This window comes from Panulirus ornatus, chromosome 50 (assembly GCF_036320965.1).
Source record: "Panulirus ornatus isolate Po-2019 chromosome 50, ASM3632096v1, whole genome shotgun sequence".
Classification (NCBI taxonomy): domain Eukaryota; kingdom Metazoa; phylum Arthropoda; class Malacostraca; order Decapoda; family Palinuridae; genus Panulirus; species Panulirus ornatus.
Genome location: NC_092273.1, coordinates 13,539,962 through 13,555,639, shown reverse-complemented (window position 1 = coordinate 13,555,639; position 15,678 = coordinate 13,539,962). Strand labels below are relative to the sequence as shown.

At 39.2% G+C, this 15,678-nt stretch overlaps 1 protein-coding gene across 1 annotated transcript in view; it reads left to right on the top strand.

The window, feature by feature from the left end:
* The window catches only part of cni (protein cornichon), a 28,111-nt gene extending 13,640 nt beyond the window's left edge, over positions 1-14,471 (top strand). The window contains exons 4-5 of the mRNA XM_071691451.1: positions 11,840-11,983; positions 12,260-14,471. Of these exons, the coding sequence (XP_071547552.1) occupies positions 11,840-11,983; positions 12,260-12,290 (175 nt within the window). The 3' untranslated portion in view covers positions 12,291-14,471. The remainder of the gene's footprint in view (positions 1-11,839; positions 11,984-12,259) is intronic.
* Positions 14,472-15,678: the final 1,207 nt, after the last annotated feature.

Below are 15,678 nucleotides of genomic sequence, written 5' to 3'. Positions count from 1 at the left end.
ACCCTTTTGTTACTTATCCGATCAAACCACCTCACACCACATATTGTCCTCAAACATTTCATTTACAACACATCCACCTTCCTCCATACAACCTTATCTATAGCCCATGCCTCGTAACCATATAACATTGTTGGAACTACTATTCCCTCAAACATACCCATTTTTGTTCTCTGAGATAATGTTCTCTCCTTCCACACATTCTTCATTGCTCCCAGAACTTTCACCTCCTCCCCCACCTTGTGACTCTCTTCTGCTGCTTCCATGGTTCCATCTCCTGCTAAGTCCACTCCCAGATATCGAAAACACTTTATTTCCTCCAGTTTTTCTCCATTCAAACTTACATCCCAATTAACTTGTCCCTCACCCCTACTGAACCTAATAATAACCTTGCTCTTATTCACATTTACTCTCAACTTTCTCCTTTCACACACTTTTCCAAATTCAGTCACCAACTTCTGCAGTTTCTCACTCAAATCAGCCACTAGAGTTGTATCATTGGCGAACAACAAATGACTCACTTCCTAAGCCCTCTCATCCCAACAGGCTGCATACTCGCCTTTCTCTCCAAAACTCTTGCATTCACTTCGCTAACCACCCCATCCATAAATAGATTAAGCATCCATGGGGACATCACACACCCCTGCCTCAGACCAACATTTACTGGGAACCAGTCAATCTCATCTCTTCCTACTCATACACATGCCATACATCCTTGGTAAAAAAATTCTCACTGCTTCTCGCAACTTACTTCCCACACCATATACTCTTCAAACCTTCCACACAGCATCTCTATCAACCCTCTCATATGCCTTCTCCAGATCCATGAATGTTATATACAAATCTGTCTGTTTTTCTAAGGATTTCTCACATACATTCTTCAAAGCAAACCCCTGATCCTCATGTCCTTTACCACTTCTGAAACCACACTGCTTTTCCCCATTCTGATGCTCTGTACATGCCTTCACCCTCTCAATCTATACCCTTCCATATAATTTTCCAGGAGTACTCAACAAACTTATGCCTCTGCAGTTTGAACACTCACCTTTATCCCCTTTTCCCTTTGTACAGTGGCACTATGCTTGCATTCTGCAAATCCTCAGGCACTTCACCATGATCCATACATACATAGAATATCCTTACCAACCAATCAACATTACAGTCATCCCCTTTTTTTAATAAATTTCACTGCAATAACATCTAAACCTGCTGCCTTGCTGGATTTCATCTGCAAAGCTTTCGCTACCTCTTCTCTCTTTTCCAAACCTTTCTCTCTGACCCTCTCACTTCGCACACCACCCCATCCATAACACATTATATCTGCCACTCTTGTCATCAAACACATTCAACAAACCTTCAAAATACTCACTGTGTCTCCTCACTTCATCACTACCTGTTATTGCTTCCCCATTTACCCCCTTCACCGATGTTCCCATTTGTTCTCTTGTCTTTACACATTATTTACCTCCTTCCAGAACATCTTTTTATTCTCCCTAAAATTTAATGATACTCTCTCACCCCAACTCTCATTTGCCCTCTTTTTCAACCCTTGCTCCTTTCTCTTGACCTCCTGCTACTTTCTTTTATACATCTCCCTGTCATTTGCACTACTTTCCTGCAAGTATCATCGAAACGCCTCTGTTTTCTCTTTTACTAACAACTTTACTTCTTCGTCCCACCACTCACTACCCTTAGTAATCTGTCCACCTCCCACCTTTCTCATGCCACATGCATCTTTTGCACAAGCCATCACTGCCTCCCTGAATACATCCCATTACTCACCCAGTCCTCTCATGTCATTTGTTCTCACCTTTTGCCATTCTACACTTAGTCTCTCTTGGTACTTCCTCACACAAGTCTCCTTTCCAAGCTCACTTACTGTCACCACTCTTCTCCCCACCATTCTTTCTTCTTTTCTGAAAACCTCTACAAATCTTCACCTTTGCCTTCACAAGGTAGTGATCAGACATCCCTCCAGCTGCCCCTCTCAGCACAGTAACATCCAAAAGTCTCTCTTTTACATGCCTATCCATTAACATGTAATCCAATAATGCCCTTTGACCATCTCTTCTACTCACATAAGTCTACTTATGTATATCTCTTTTTAAACTAGGTATTCCCAATCAACAGTCTTTTTTCAGCACACAAATCCACAAGCTCTTAACCATTTCCATTTACAACACAATACCCCATGTACACCAGCTATACCCCCAATAGCCACAATACTAACCTTCACATTTATATCACCCGTCACTCAAACCCGGTCTTGTGCATCAAAGCTGCTGACGCAATCACTCAGCTGCTCCCAAAACACCTAGTCAGGTGAATAGCTGGGTTGACTGTAGACTGACTGCCACGACAAAAATTCAAACCTATGCACTCAAACCCTGGGTGGCCTGTTAATACTTCATGGTCAGGAACGCAAACTGCTAAACCTCGAAGTTTTATTGATATATTTATTCTTATTCTTGTATTGGGTATTCTGTTATTTTTTAAATCTTGTTGCACCAACTTGGAATAGAAGCACCTAAAGATTAATGGTTGAGAAGAATTTGGTAGGCCAATCTTTTTTATATCAGTATATACTAATATTTAGAGAAAAAGGATAAGTATGCATCATCTTTAGATTTGGAGAAAGCATATGATAGGATTGATAGAGATCCCTTGTGGAAGATATTAAGAATATATATGGTATGAGAGGAAAATTGCTAGAAGCAGTGTGAGGTTTTTATCAAGGGTTTAAGGCATGTGTATGAGTAGGAAGAGAGGAGAGAGAGTAGTTCCAAGTGAAGGTTGGTCTACAGCAGGGGTATGTGATATCACCATGGCTGTTTATTTTGTTTATGGATAGGATGGTGAGGGAGGTAAATGCAAGAGTCGCAGAGAGAAGGCGATTAGAAGATGAGGGGGGCCTGGGAAGTGAGTCAGTGGTTGTTTGCTGATGACACAGAATTTGTTGTAGATTCAAGTGAGAAATTGCAAAAGCTGGTGATTTAATATGGGAGAGTGTATGAATAAAAGCTAGTTTTAGTAGGGTAGAGGGATAAGTTGGTTAGGATATGAATTTGAATGGAGAAAATATGGAGGAAGTGGTTTTAGATACCTAGGAGTGGTCATGACAGCAATTAGAAGTGGAAGCAAGAGAGTGAAGGTTCTGGGAACATTGAAGAATATTTGGAAAGAGAAGAAATTATCTGAGAGTAATAATTGGTATGTTTGAAGATTAGTAGTCCCAACAATGTTTTGTGGATGTGAGATATGGGCTGTAGATGAGGAATTGCAGAGGTGGGTGGAAGTGTTGGAAATGAAATGTTTGTAACAGTATGTGGTGCGAGGTGCTTCCTTTAAGTAAGTAATTAAAGGATAAGAACAAGATGTGGTAGTAAAAAGAGTGTGGTTTAGAGAGCTGAAGAATTTGTTGAAGTGGTTTTAATATATGGAGGGAATGAGTGCAGAGATTTTGACAAAGAGATGTGTCAGAAGTGAAGGGGACAAGGAGAAGGGGGAGAACAAATTGGAGATTGAAGGATGGAGTGATCAAGGTTTAGAGTGACGGGGGCCTGAACAAGCTGGAGGGTGAAAGGCGTGCATGGGAAAGACTGAATTGAAACTTTGTGGTATACAGGAGTTGATTTATCAACAGTGTACTGAACCAGGGCTTGTGAAGCAGCTCGGGGAAACTAGAGAGAGGTCTGTGGGGCCTGGTTGTGGATGGGGATGGCTCTGATTTTGGTGCTTTGCACATGACAGTTTGAGAATGGATGTGAGAGATTGCAGCCATCCTTTGTCTATTCTTCATACTTAATCACTATTGCAGGAATTGGTGATCAAGTATAAAGAAAAAACTTGCCATTCAAGTTATAAGTGTGTACGTACATTAGTAAGGTTTTATAGTACCTTGAAAGTGTCCAATTGTGTGTTATATGGGATTAATAGTTCTGTTTAAATTTTTTTTGGAAAACATACTTTACAGTGTGTATATTTGGTCACATGGAGAGAATGATTGAGGAAAGATTGACAAAGAGGATATATGTGTCAGAGGTGAAGGGAACGAGGAGAAGTGGGAGACCAAATTGGAGGTGGAAGGATGGAGTGAAAAAGATTTTGAGCGATTGGGGCCTGAACATACAGGAGGGTGAAAGGCGTGCAAGGAATAAAGAGAATTGAAACGATGTGATATAACGGGGTCGACGTGATGTCAATGGATTGAACCAGGGCATGTGAAGTGTCTTGGGTAAACCATGGAAAGTTTTGTGGGGCCTGGATGTGAAAATGGAGCTGTGTATTTGGTGCACTACACATGACAACTAGAGACTTGAGTGTGGACGAATGTCCCCTTTGTTGTCCTTTCCTAATGCTACCTCACGCGCATGTGGGGGGTGGGGGGGGTGTCATTTTATGTGTGGCGGGATGGTGGCAAGAATGAATAAAGGGAGCAAGTATGAATTATGTACATGTGTATGTATGTATGTATATGTCTGTATATATATATATATATATATATATATATATATATATATATATATATATATATATATATATATATATATTTTTTTTTTTTTTTTTTTTTTTTTTTTATACTTTGTCGCTGTCTCCCGCGTTTGCGAGGTAGCGCAAGGAAACAGACGAAAGAAATGGCCCAACCCCCCCCCCCCCATACACATGTACATACACACGTCCACACACGCAAATATACATACCTACACAGCTTTCCATGTTTACCCCGGACGCTTCACATGCCTTGATTCAATCCACTGACAGCACGTCATATATATATATATATATATATATATATATATATATATATAGTGGTAGAGGATGTGTGGATCAGGTGTTTGCTTTGAAGAATGTATGTGAGAAATACTTAGAAAAGCAAATGGATTTGTATGTAGCATTTATGGATCTGGAGAAGGCATATGATAGAGTTGATAGAGATGCTCTGTGGAAGGTATTAAGAATATATGGTGTGGGAGGAAAGTTGTTAGAAGCAGTGAAAAGTTTTTATCGAGGATGTAAGGCATGTGTACGTGTAGGAAGAGAGGAAAGTGATTGGTTCTCAGTGAATGTAGGTTTGCGGCAGGGGTGTGTGATGTCTCCATGGTTGTTTTTAAGTTGTTTATGGATGGGGTTGTTAGGGAGGTAAATGCAAGAGTTTTGGAAAGAGGGGCAAGTATGAAGTCTGTTGAGGATGAGAGAGCTTGGGAAGTGAGTCAGTTGTTGTTCACTGATGATACAGCGCTGGTGGCTGATTCATGTGAGAAACTGCAGAAGCTGGTGACTGAGTTTGGTAAAGTGTGTGAAAGAAGAAAGTTAAGAGTAAATGTGAATAAGAGCAAGGTTATTAGGTACAGTAGGGTTGAGGGTCAAGTCAGTTGGGAGATGAGTTTGAATGGAGAAAAACTGGAGGAAGTGAAGTGTTTTAGATATCTGGGAGTGGATCTGGCAGCGGATGGAACCATGGAAGCGGAAGTGGATCATAGGGTGGGGGAGGGGGCGAAAATTCTGGGGGCCTTGAAGAATGTGTGGAAGTCGAGAACATTATCTCGGAAAGCAAAAATGGGTATGTTTGAAGGAATAGTGGTTCCAACAATGTTGTATGGTTGCGAGGTGTGGGCTATGGATACAGTTGTGCGCAGGAGGATGGATGTGCTGGAAATGAGATGTTTGAGGACAATGTGTGGTGTGAGGTGGTTTGATCGAGTGAGTAACGTAAGGGTAAGAGAGATGTGTGGAAATAAAAAGAGCGTGGTTGAGAGAGCAGAAGAGGGTGTTTTGAAGTGGTTTGGGCACATGGAGAGAATGAGTGAGGAAAGATTGACCAAGAGGATATATGTGTCGGAGGTGGAGGGAACGAGGAGAGGAGGGAGACCAAATTGGAGGTGGAAAGATGGAGTGAAAAAGATTTTGTGTGATCGGGGCCTGAACATGCAGGAAGGTGAAAGGAGGGCAAGGAATAGTGAATTGGAGCGATGTGGTATACCGGGGTTGACGTGCTGTCAGTGGATTGAATCAAGGCATGTGAAGCGTCTGGGGTAAACCATGGAAAGCTGTGTAGGTATGTATATTTGCGTGTGTGGACGTATGTATATACATGTGTATGGGGGGGGTTGGGCCATTTCTTTTGTCTGTTTCCTTGCGCTACCTCGCAAACGCGGGAGACAGCGACAAAGTATAATAAAAATGAAATATAATATAATATATATATATATATATATACGTTGAATTTATTTAAAAAGGGGGGTGACTGTATTGTTGACTGGTTGGTAAGATTATTTAATGTATGTATGACTCATGGTGAGGTGCCTGAGGATTGGAGGAATGCTTGCATAGTGCCATTGTACAAAGGCAAAAGGGATAAAAGTGAGTGCTTAAATTACAGAGGTATAAGTTTGTTGAGTATTCCTTGGAAATTATATGGGAGGGTTATTGATAGAGAGGGTGAAGGCATGTACAGAGCATCAGATTGGGGAAGAGCAGTGTGGTTTCAGAAGTGGTAGAGGATGTGTGGATCAGGTGTTTGCTTTGAAGAATGTATGTGAGAAATACTTCAAAAAGCAAATGGAATTGTATGTAGCATTTATGGATCTGGAGAAGGCATATGATAGAGTTGATAGAGATACTCTGTGGAAGGTGTTAAGAATATATGGTGTGGGGGGCAAATTAAGAGAGGAAAGTGATTGGTTCTCAGTGAATGTTGGTTTGCAGTAGGGGTGTGCGATGTCTCCATGGTTGTTTAATTTGTTTATGGATGGGGTTGTTAGGGTGGTGAATGCAAGAGTTTTGGAGAGAGGGGCAATTATGCAGTCTGTTGCTGATGAGAGAGCTTGGGAAGTGAGTCAGTTGTTGTTCGCTGATGATACAGCGCTGGTGACTGATTTGTGTGAGAAACTGCAGAAACTGGTGACTGAGTTTGGTAAAGTGTGTGAAAGAAGAAAGCTGAGAGCAAATGTGAATAAGAGCAAGGTTACTAGGTACAGTCGGGTTGAGGGACATGTCAATTGGGAGGTAAGTTTGAATAGAGAAAAACTGGAGGAAGTGAAGTGTTTTAGATATCTGGGAGTGGATTTGGCAGTGGATGGAACCATGGAAGCGGAAGTGAATCATAGGGTGAGGAGGGGGCGAAAGTTTTGGGAGCATTGAAGAATGTGTGGAAGTCGAGAACATTATCTCGGAAAGCAAAAATGGGTATGTTTGAAGGAATAGTGGTTCCAACAATGGTTGCGAGGCGTGGGCTATAGATAGAGTTGTGCGGAGGAGGGTGGATGTGGTGGAAATGAGATGTTTGAGGACAATATGTGGTGTGAGGTGGTTTGATCAAGTAAGAAATAATATGGTGAGAGAGATGTGTGGTAATAAAAAGAGTGTGGTTGAGAGAGTAGAAGAGGGTGTTGTGAAGTCGTTTGGTCACATGGAGAGAATGAGTGAGGAAAGATTGACCAAGAGGATATATGTGTCAGTGATGGAGGGAACAAGGAGAAGTGGGAGACCAAATTGGAGGTGGAAAGATGGTGTGAAAAAGATTTTGAGTGATCGGGGCCTGAACATGCAGGAGGGTGAAAGGTGTGCAAGTAATAGAGTGAATTGGAACGATGTGGTATACCGGGGTCGACATGCTATCAATGGATTGAACCAGGGCGTGTAAAGTGTCTGAGGTAAACCATGGAAAGTTGTGTGGGGCCTGGATGTGGAAAGGGAACCGTGGTTTCAGTGCATTATACATGACAGCTAGAGACTGAGTGTGAACGAATATGGCCTTTGTTGTCTTTTCCTAGCACTACCTTGCGCACATGCGGGGGAGGGGGTTGTTATTTCATGTGTGGCAGGGTGGCGATGGGAATGAATAAAGGCAGACTATGAATTATGTACATGTGTATATATGTATATGTCTTTGTGTGTATATATATGTATACGTTGAGATGTATAGGTATGTATATATGCGTGTGTGGATGTGTATGTATATGCATGTGTATGTGGGTGGGTTGGGCCATTCTTTCATCTGTTTCCTTGCGCTACCTCGCTAACGCGGGAGACAGCGACAAAGCAAAATGAATAAATAAATAAATATACATTGAGAGCGGGTGGCTGGAAATCCTCCCCTCTCGTTTTTTTTTAATTTTTCATAAGAAGGAACAGAGAAGGGGCCAGGTGAGGATATTCCCTCAAAGGCCCAGTCCTCTGTTCTTGGCGCTACCTTGCTAACGCAGGAGGTGGCAAACTATGAAAAAAAAAAAAATATACGTTGAAATGTATAGGTGTTTCTATGTGTGTGTGTGTGGACGTGTAAGTACATACATGTGTATGTGGGTGGGTTGGGTCATTCTTTCATCTGTTTCCTTGTGCTACCTCACTCATACGGGAGACAGCAACAAAGCATAATAATAATAATAATAATAAATATTTGGTACATGTCAGTTGTTTAATCAGATTAACTCTTATTTATTTATTTATTATACTTGCTGCCTGTATATATTCCCGTCGCCACCCCGCCACACTTGAAATGACAACCCCCTCATCCCGCACATGTGCAAGGTAGCACTAGGAAAAGATAACAAAGGCCACATTTTGTTCACACTCAGCCTCTAGCTGTCATGTATAATGCACCGAATCCACGGTTCCCTTTTTACATCCAGGCCCCACAAAACTTTCCATGGTTTACCCCAGACGCTTCACATGCCCTGATTCAATCCATTGACAGCACATCAACCCTGGTATACCACATCGTTCCAATTCACTCTATTCCTTGCACGCCTTTCACGTTTAGGCCCCATTCGCTTAAAATCTTTTTCACTCCATCCTTCTACCTCCAATTTGGTCTCCCACTTCTCGTTCCCTCCACCTCAGACACATATATCCTTGTTGTCAATCTTTCCTCACTCATTCTTTCCATGTGACCAAACCATTTCAATACACCTTCTTCTGCTCTCTCAACCACACTCATTTTAGTACCACACATCTCTCTTACCCTTTCATTACTTACTTGATCAAACCACCTCACACTACATATTGTCCTCAAACATCTCATTTCTAACATATCCACCCTCCTCTGCACAACCCTATCTATAGCCCACACCTCGCATCCATATAACATTGTTGGAACCACTATTCCTTCAAACATACCCATTTTTGCTCCGAGATAATGTTCTCGCCTTCCACACATTCTTCAATGCTACCAGAACTTTCGCCCGCTCCCCACCCTGTGACTCAATTCCGCTTCCATGGTTCCATCCACTGCCAAATCCACTCCTAGATATCTAAAATACTTCACTTCCTCCAGTTTTTCTCCATTCAAACTTACCTCCCAATTGACTTGTCCTCAACCCTACTGTACCTAATAACCATGCGCTTATTTGCATTTACTCTCAGCTTTCTTCTTTCACACACTTTACTAAACTCAGTCACCAGCTTCTGCAGTTTCTCACTCAAATCAGCCACCAGCGCTGTATCATCAGCGAACAGCAACTGACTCATTTCCCAAGCCCTCTCATCCACAACAGACTGCATACTTGCCCCTCTTTCCAAAACTCTTGCATTCACCTCCCCAACAACCCCATCCATAAACAAATTAAACAACCATGGAGACATCACACACCCGTGCCGCAAATCGACATTCACTGAGAACCAGTCACTTTCCTGTCTTCCTACTGGTACACATGCCTTACGTCCTCGATAAAAACTTTTCACTGCTTTTAGCAACTTGCCTCCCACACCATATTATACTCTTGATACCTTCCACAGGGCTTCTATATCAACTCTTATCGTATGCCTTCTCCAGATCCATAATTGCTACATACAAATTCATTTGTTTTTCTAAGTATTTCTCTCATACATTCTTCAAAGCAAACACCCGATCTACACATCCTCTACTACTTCTGAAACCACACTGCTCTTCCCCAATATGATGCTTTTAGCTCTAACAAAAAAGATTTGAATATTTAAATTTCAATTATAACCCCCAGATGACTGTTGAGTAATGATATAACAATTTGAATTTAGTTAAAGCTTGTTGATCATTGAGAATAAAAGGGCATAATAACATTTCTACAATTTATAATTCTAATTTCCAATTAATTTTAGATAATATGTGAGTGCCTAGTCTGTGGATTAAGGTAATGGGTCAAAAGGTACTTCTTTCTCCCATACTCTTAAATATCAACAACTTGAGTTTGTTTTTTAATTGAGGAGGCATAAAAAACTGTTAGATAATCTCTGTTTTCTCCAGCAAATCTTGGCCTGCCACAATTTTCCAAAGGTCCTGTAGATAGGGGAGCAGGATATTCTTAAAAATTCTCAGGTACACAGTATATATAGTCTCACCTTCTTATTATTATGCATTCTTCTGAAATTTCTAAGCTAATGCCGCTCATGGCTCTATTAGCTGTGTTGGCCTTTATTTTTTCAGAGATACTGTTTAGTGTTGTCATAGAACCATATTAGACAGGAGCATTAGGTTGAAGTAACCAGTAGGAATATCAGGTAGAAACCTCAGCAGACACCGCTGGAGTTACCCTCTGCCAAAGGCCTGTAAGAGGTGAGGCACTAAAGGCTAAGAAGCTGCTCTGGAGTTCATGTTGGAGGAAATAGATGACTCTATCAAAGCATAAAAGCCATTAAATTTATCAATGCTTGCTCTTTTCCATCACAGCAATATAGCATTAAAAACAGACAAACAATAGCTTCACTTATTTTGCATCCACTCTTTAACAGTCATGCATAATTTACAGCATTCAGAACCCCCTATTCATATTCATGCCCCACAGATCATTTCATGGTTTCTCCTGACTACTTCATATACCCTGGTTTGGTCCATTAACAGCACATAATCTCATGTATACTGTAATGCTCCAATTTATTGTATCCTATGCATTCTTTTCATCCTCTTCAATGTTCAGGTCATGATAACTCAAAAACCTCTTTCAACTACATCATTGCATCTCCTTGGTCTCCCTCTCCACTGTCCCCTTTGCCTCAGACAATCTCCCTTTTCCCATCCTTTTTATATGTCCAAACTATTTCATTGTGCACAGGTCAGTTCCCTCAGTCATACTCTGCTTACTGCCACACCTCTCTCTCAGTCTTTCCTTATGCTATTATATCCAGCACTTCTACTACTCTCTTCTCTTCCTTTGCATTTAGGGCCCAAGACGCATCCATACAAAACTGTTGGGACTACTGTACCTTTAAACATACTCATCATTACCTTGTTAGACATTTCACACTTTTAGACACTCTTCAATGCACCTAGGACCTTCACCCTCTCTCCTACCCTATGACTCACATACCTCCTTGGTTCCCATGCCATTCCAAGGTATCTAAAACACTTTACTCCCTACAGATCCTTTCCATTCAGACTTACACTCCACTTATCCTCTCATTTCTTTCACCTATCCTCTCATTTCTTTGTGGCATCACATCAAGCTTTTTTTTTCATATTCGCTCAACAGTTTCCTTTTCACACCCAGCCAGCTGGGCTCACATTGCATCACAATGGCTCGTGACATGATAAAAAAAAATGTGAGTAATTTAGATGCTCTCATTGTATCAAGGTCTTTATCTAAAGTCATACTGTATCAGGCTTTGAATTATGAAAGTTGACTATTCACAGAGTTTTCTGTTTGATCCTTAGACACAAAAATCCCAGTTGTTCACATCAGCAACTCGTAAATTTGTCCCTTGTAGATTTTTTAAGTTGCAAGTCACTTTTGATAGAAATTTCAGTGTGTGGTATGGTAATGTTTTATTTTGAGGTGTTATGAGGCTTGTGGACTAACATGATTTTATTATTATAATTATCATTTTTTTTTTAATCATTAGGGCATGCCTTCTCACTTCTTATTCTTTTTAGGTATCGAAACCGACCAGTGATGAGTGGACCTGGATTGTATGATCCAACAAGCATTATGAACCATGAAGTTCTCAGCCAATGTCAGCGTGAAGGCTGGATCAAGTTAGCCTTCTATCTACTTGCATTTTTCTACTACCTCTATGGGTATGTGACACTTTAGTTTACAGTGCTCAGCATAATCAAAGAACTATGCTCTTTAATGATAGATGGTAGATTATTAATGCTTATGGTCATTTTTTTTCTCTCTCCATGTACCATACATACCCCATTCATTAGTCAGTTTCCAAGGGATGATTTGAAAACTGCCAATTTTTCAGGTGATAATTATTTTGATATGAAAGTTTTTGCATAGAACATGACAAAAACAGTAGCTATTTTATGTCATTTCTTCAAAGTTCTGAAGATAATTTCTCCTTACAGGATGATTGTGTCTCTCATATCTGGAGCATAAGTCCAATAGGATCATAATAAAAGCCTTCATCAGCCTGCATTGCTGCTTTACCCTTAAAGTAGCTCTGCTCCAAAGTCCTTTTGGTGTTAACTTCACTTACTGTGTCTTTAACCTAAAACACCCTTTATGTAAGTTTGTACAGTATTTTCTAGATATGCCTTGTTTTATGTTGTTTAATTTGATATTTAAGTCATGATTGTAAGCTTTGTTTGGAAATTGTATTTTTTTGTTGTTGAATGGTTTGGCATTACTTGATCCAGCAATGCCCTAGTTCTCTTATGCATTAAAAAATCCAGTATGCTGAGATCTTTGTGTCTGTGGGTTTTACTCTGTGATTCTTAGGGTGATCTTGAATATTTCATACTACTGTCATCTTAAAAAGATTGTTCCTTTTTTTCAGGGGAATTCAAATGTCTGTATTCATATTTAAGTACACTAATGAGACATCTTTATTTTTAGGTTATTTTTCTTTTTCTTTGGAGTTCTTTTTTAGGATGTAGATGAAAGACTGAGCAGATGAACTCTCAGATATTGTCAGCTATTGTTTTCCTACTGTTAAGGTAAAGCTCTTTCAGTATAGTATTACATATCTGTGAAATGTATTGTTTGAAACTGCTCAAAGTTTTTGGAGTAATTATGTGATATCCAATTTGCCATTTCCTATAAACAATTTGATAGGGATTGTTATGGAATCTGCCTTACCTTTTCATTTGGGACTTTCTATTGTAAAGATGCAATATGCATTAATTTTTCATTTATCATTGCTAAAGCATGACTATATAAGCCAGGCCACTATTTTATTACACTGATGTGGAAAATGTGATAGTTGATTGGTTTTAGATATGCACAAAATATATTTATAATATGGTTGTATTGTAGCTCTTCAAATAATTTTACCATTTTGAGAAAATGTGGCAGATGATTTCAGATAGTCAGTCAATCCTTCTGAGAAATCCCATGCTTGTAAAAGAGTGGTAACTCAGATAGAAAATATGCATTTTGTTTGAAGATGTTATAATTACTGTGATGGATTGACCGATAGAAAATATGTATTTTGTTTGAAGATGTTATAATTATTGTGATGGATTGACTTTTTTTTTGTCGGGGATCTGTCACACTAATCTTTGATGGTCATAGCTAGTCATAATTAACTAATAACACCTCCAAACCAGTTATGGGTCTCTGATTTAGCATTAAATTTGGTCCTGAATATAAGATTAAGAAGAGTGAATTAAAAGTTACAGATCATCATTGACAAAAGAGAACTCAGTTACAGCAGTATACCAATTGTGCTGAAGTTATTGTCGAATGTATGGTACATTGATACCATTTTACTTTTGATCTTTTGAAACTTGTTCCCATCAAAATAACCAGAATTGACTGATGTAATTTCCCCAGGTTTTGACATATAGACAGCACTGCCAAGTAATTATCTTTAGGAATACATGTACAGCATAAATTTTAAAACACGTATGGGTACCAGTAGCTTAAACTGAATAACTAATAGAAAAATTGTTGCAGAAACTTGCTTAAAAAAATTTAATTTGTAAGGCTAGTAACTGCACAATGTACAGCTTCCATCAAGACTTTAGTATTTCAGCCTATTTGTTTTTGAAATTGAAAATTTTTGTAGAATAGGAAGACATCTTTTACAACTTAATGCTACACTAAATGACCCAAGAATGCATGATGTCTAGATTACTTGAAGTTTTGTTATTAAACATTGATATTTTTTATCCTTTTTTTTTTAAGATCTCTTTGTTTTGTAGATGATGATATTCATGGGTTAAGCTAAATGTTATAGTTGAAATCTTGTACGAGGACTCAAACTTGAGCTCCAGTTTGTGATAACATCTGCCTTTCAGAGCACCATCTTTAGTTCCTTGGAGTGTAGAATTATTGATAAAGTGATTTATTTTAACTAATCTGTATTCAGCATACAGCCGTTCTTCATGTAGGCAGTATTAATATATTTTGTGAAAGAGCCATACAAGTTGGAAATGTTAATGGAGCTATTGCAAATTAAATTATTGCTGAACTATTCACTTTAATGCTCAGATTCAATTTGAGAGTGGTTTGTTATTTCATAACATTTGATTTTATTACTAATATCACATTTGTTTATATATATATATATACATATTATTACTGGTATTATTAATTATGATTTTTTGTTAATTATTGAAATCTCTTATTTCACTTGATAATCACACATTATGAGAACATGTTTTGGGTATGCATTCCTATGTTTCAGATATTTTCATTGTCTTTTGACCTTGAGTTGTAAAATTAGAATTTTATTTCCATACTTGTTTACCAGTTCCCCCCATATCATTTATCATACAAATACACCAAAGTTTTCTATACAACTCTCTATGGTTTCTACTCTTTCATATCCCCCCGTTTAGCCCTTTGATTGCATGCCTGCCCATATATACCATATCATTTCATTTCATTCTGTCTCATGCATGCCTTACATCTTCCTGCATGTTCAGGCCCCAATCCTTCAAAGCATCTTTCACTCCACCCTTTCATCTCCAATTTAGTCTTCCCTTTGTTATGCTTTCCTCATCTGACACATTACCCTTTTAGACTTACCACGCTCATTCTCCTTGTATATCTAAACCATTTTGGCATGCTGTTCAGCATTCTCAACAATACTCTTTCTTACCGTATCATTCTTAATCAATGAACCCTTCTCACACTTATGTGTTGTCCTTGAGCATTTCATTCCAATGCATCCATGTGCTTCCATTTTTTTCTAGGGCCCATGCCTTGCAGCTTTGTAATACCTCAGATATACCTATCTTTGCCCTTATAGACAGTATCCTCTCTTTCCACACACTTCTCAATGCACTGAGGACCTTAACCTTGTCACCCACCATTTAGCAAACTTCAGCTTTCATGGTTCCATGTGCATTTATGTCTACTCTCAAGTATGTAAAACCTTATAATCTTAGTTTTATTTGCATTAACTGTCATGTTAATCATTTCACACTTTTTCCCAAAGTCAGGCACAAGCTTATGGTTTCTCACTTGAATCTGCTACCAGAGACATGTCATCAGCATATAGTAGCTGACCTTCCATACCTTCATTCCTAACATACTACAGACTTGTCCCCTTCCCCAAGACCCTTTTATCTGCCCCTCTCACTACCCATCCATAAACAAAATAACCATGGTGAAACACATCTTTGTCACATATCCATCTGTGCCTGGAGCGACACATTTCTCTCTTGCACTCTGCTCTTTCTCTTGATAGAAACTCTTCACCGTATAATTTTAACACCTTCCATAGAGCACCTTTATCAAATGCCTTTTTCAAATCCATAAACTACACATACAGATCCTTTTCTCTTTCTTATTTCTCACACAGGTTCTTCACAAC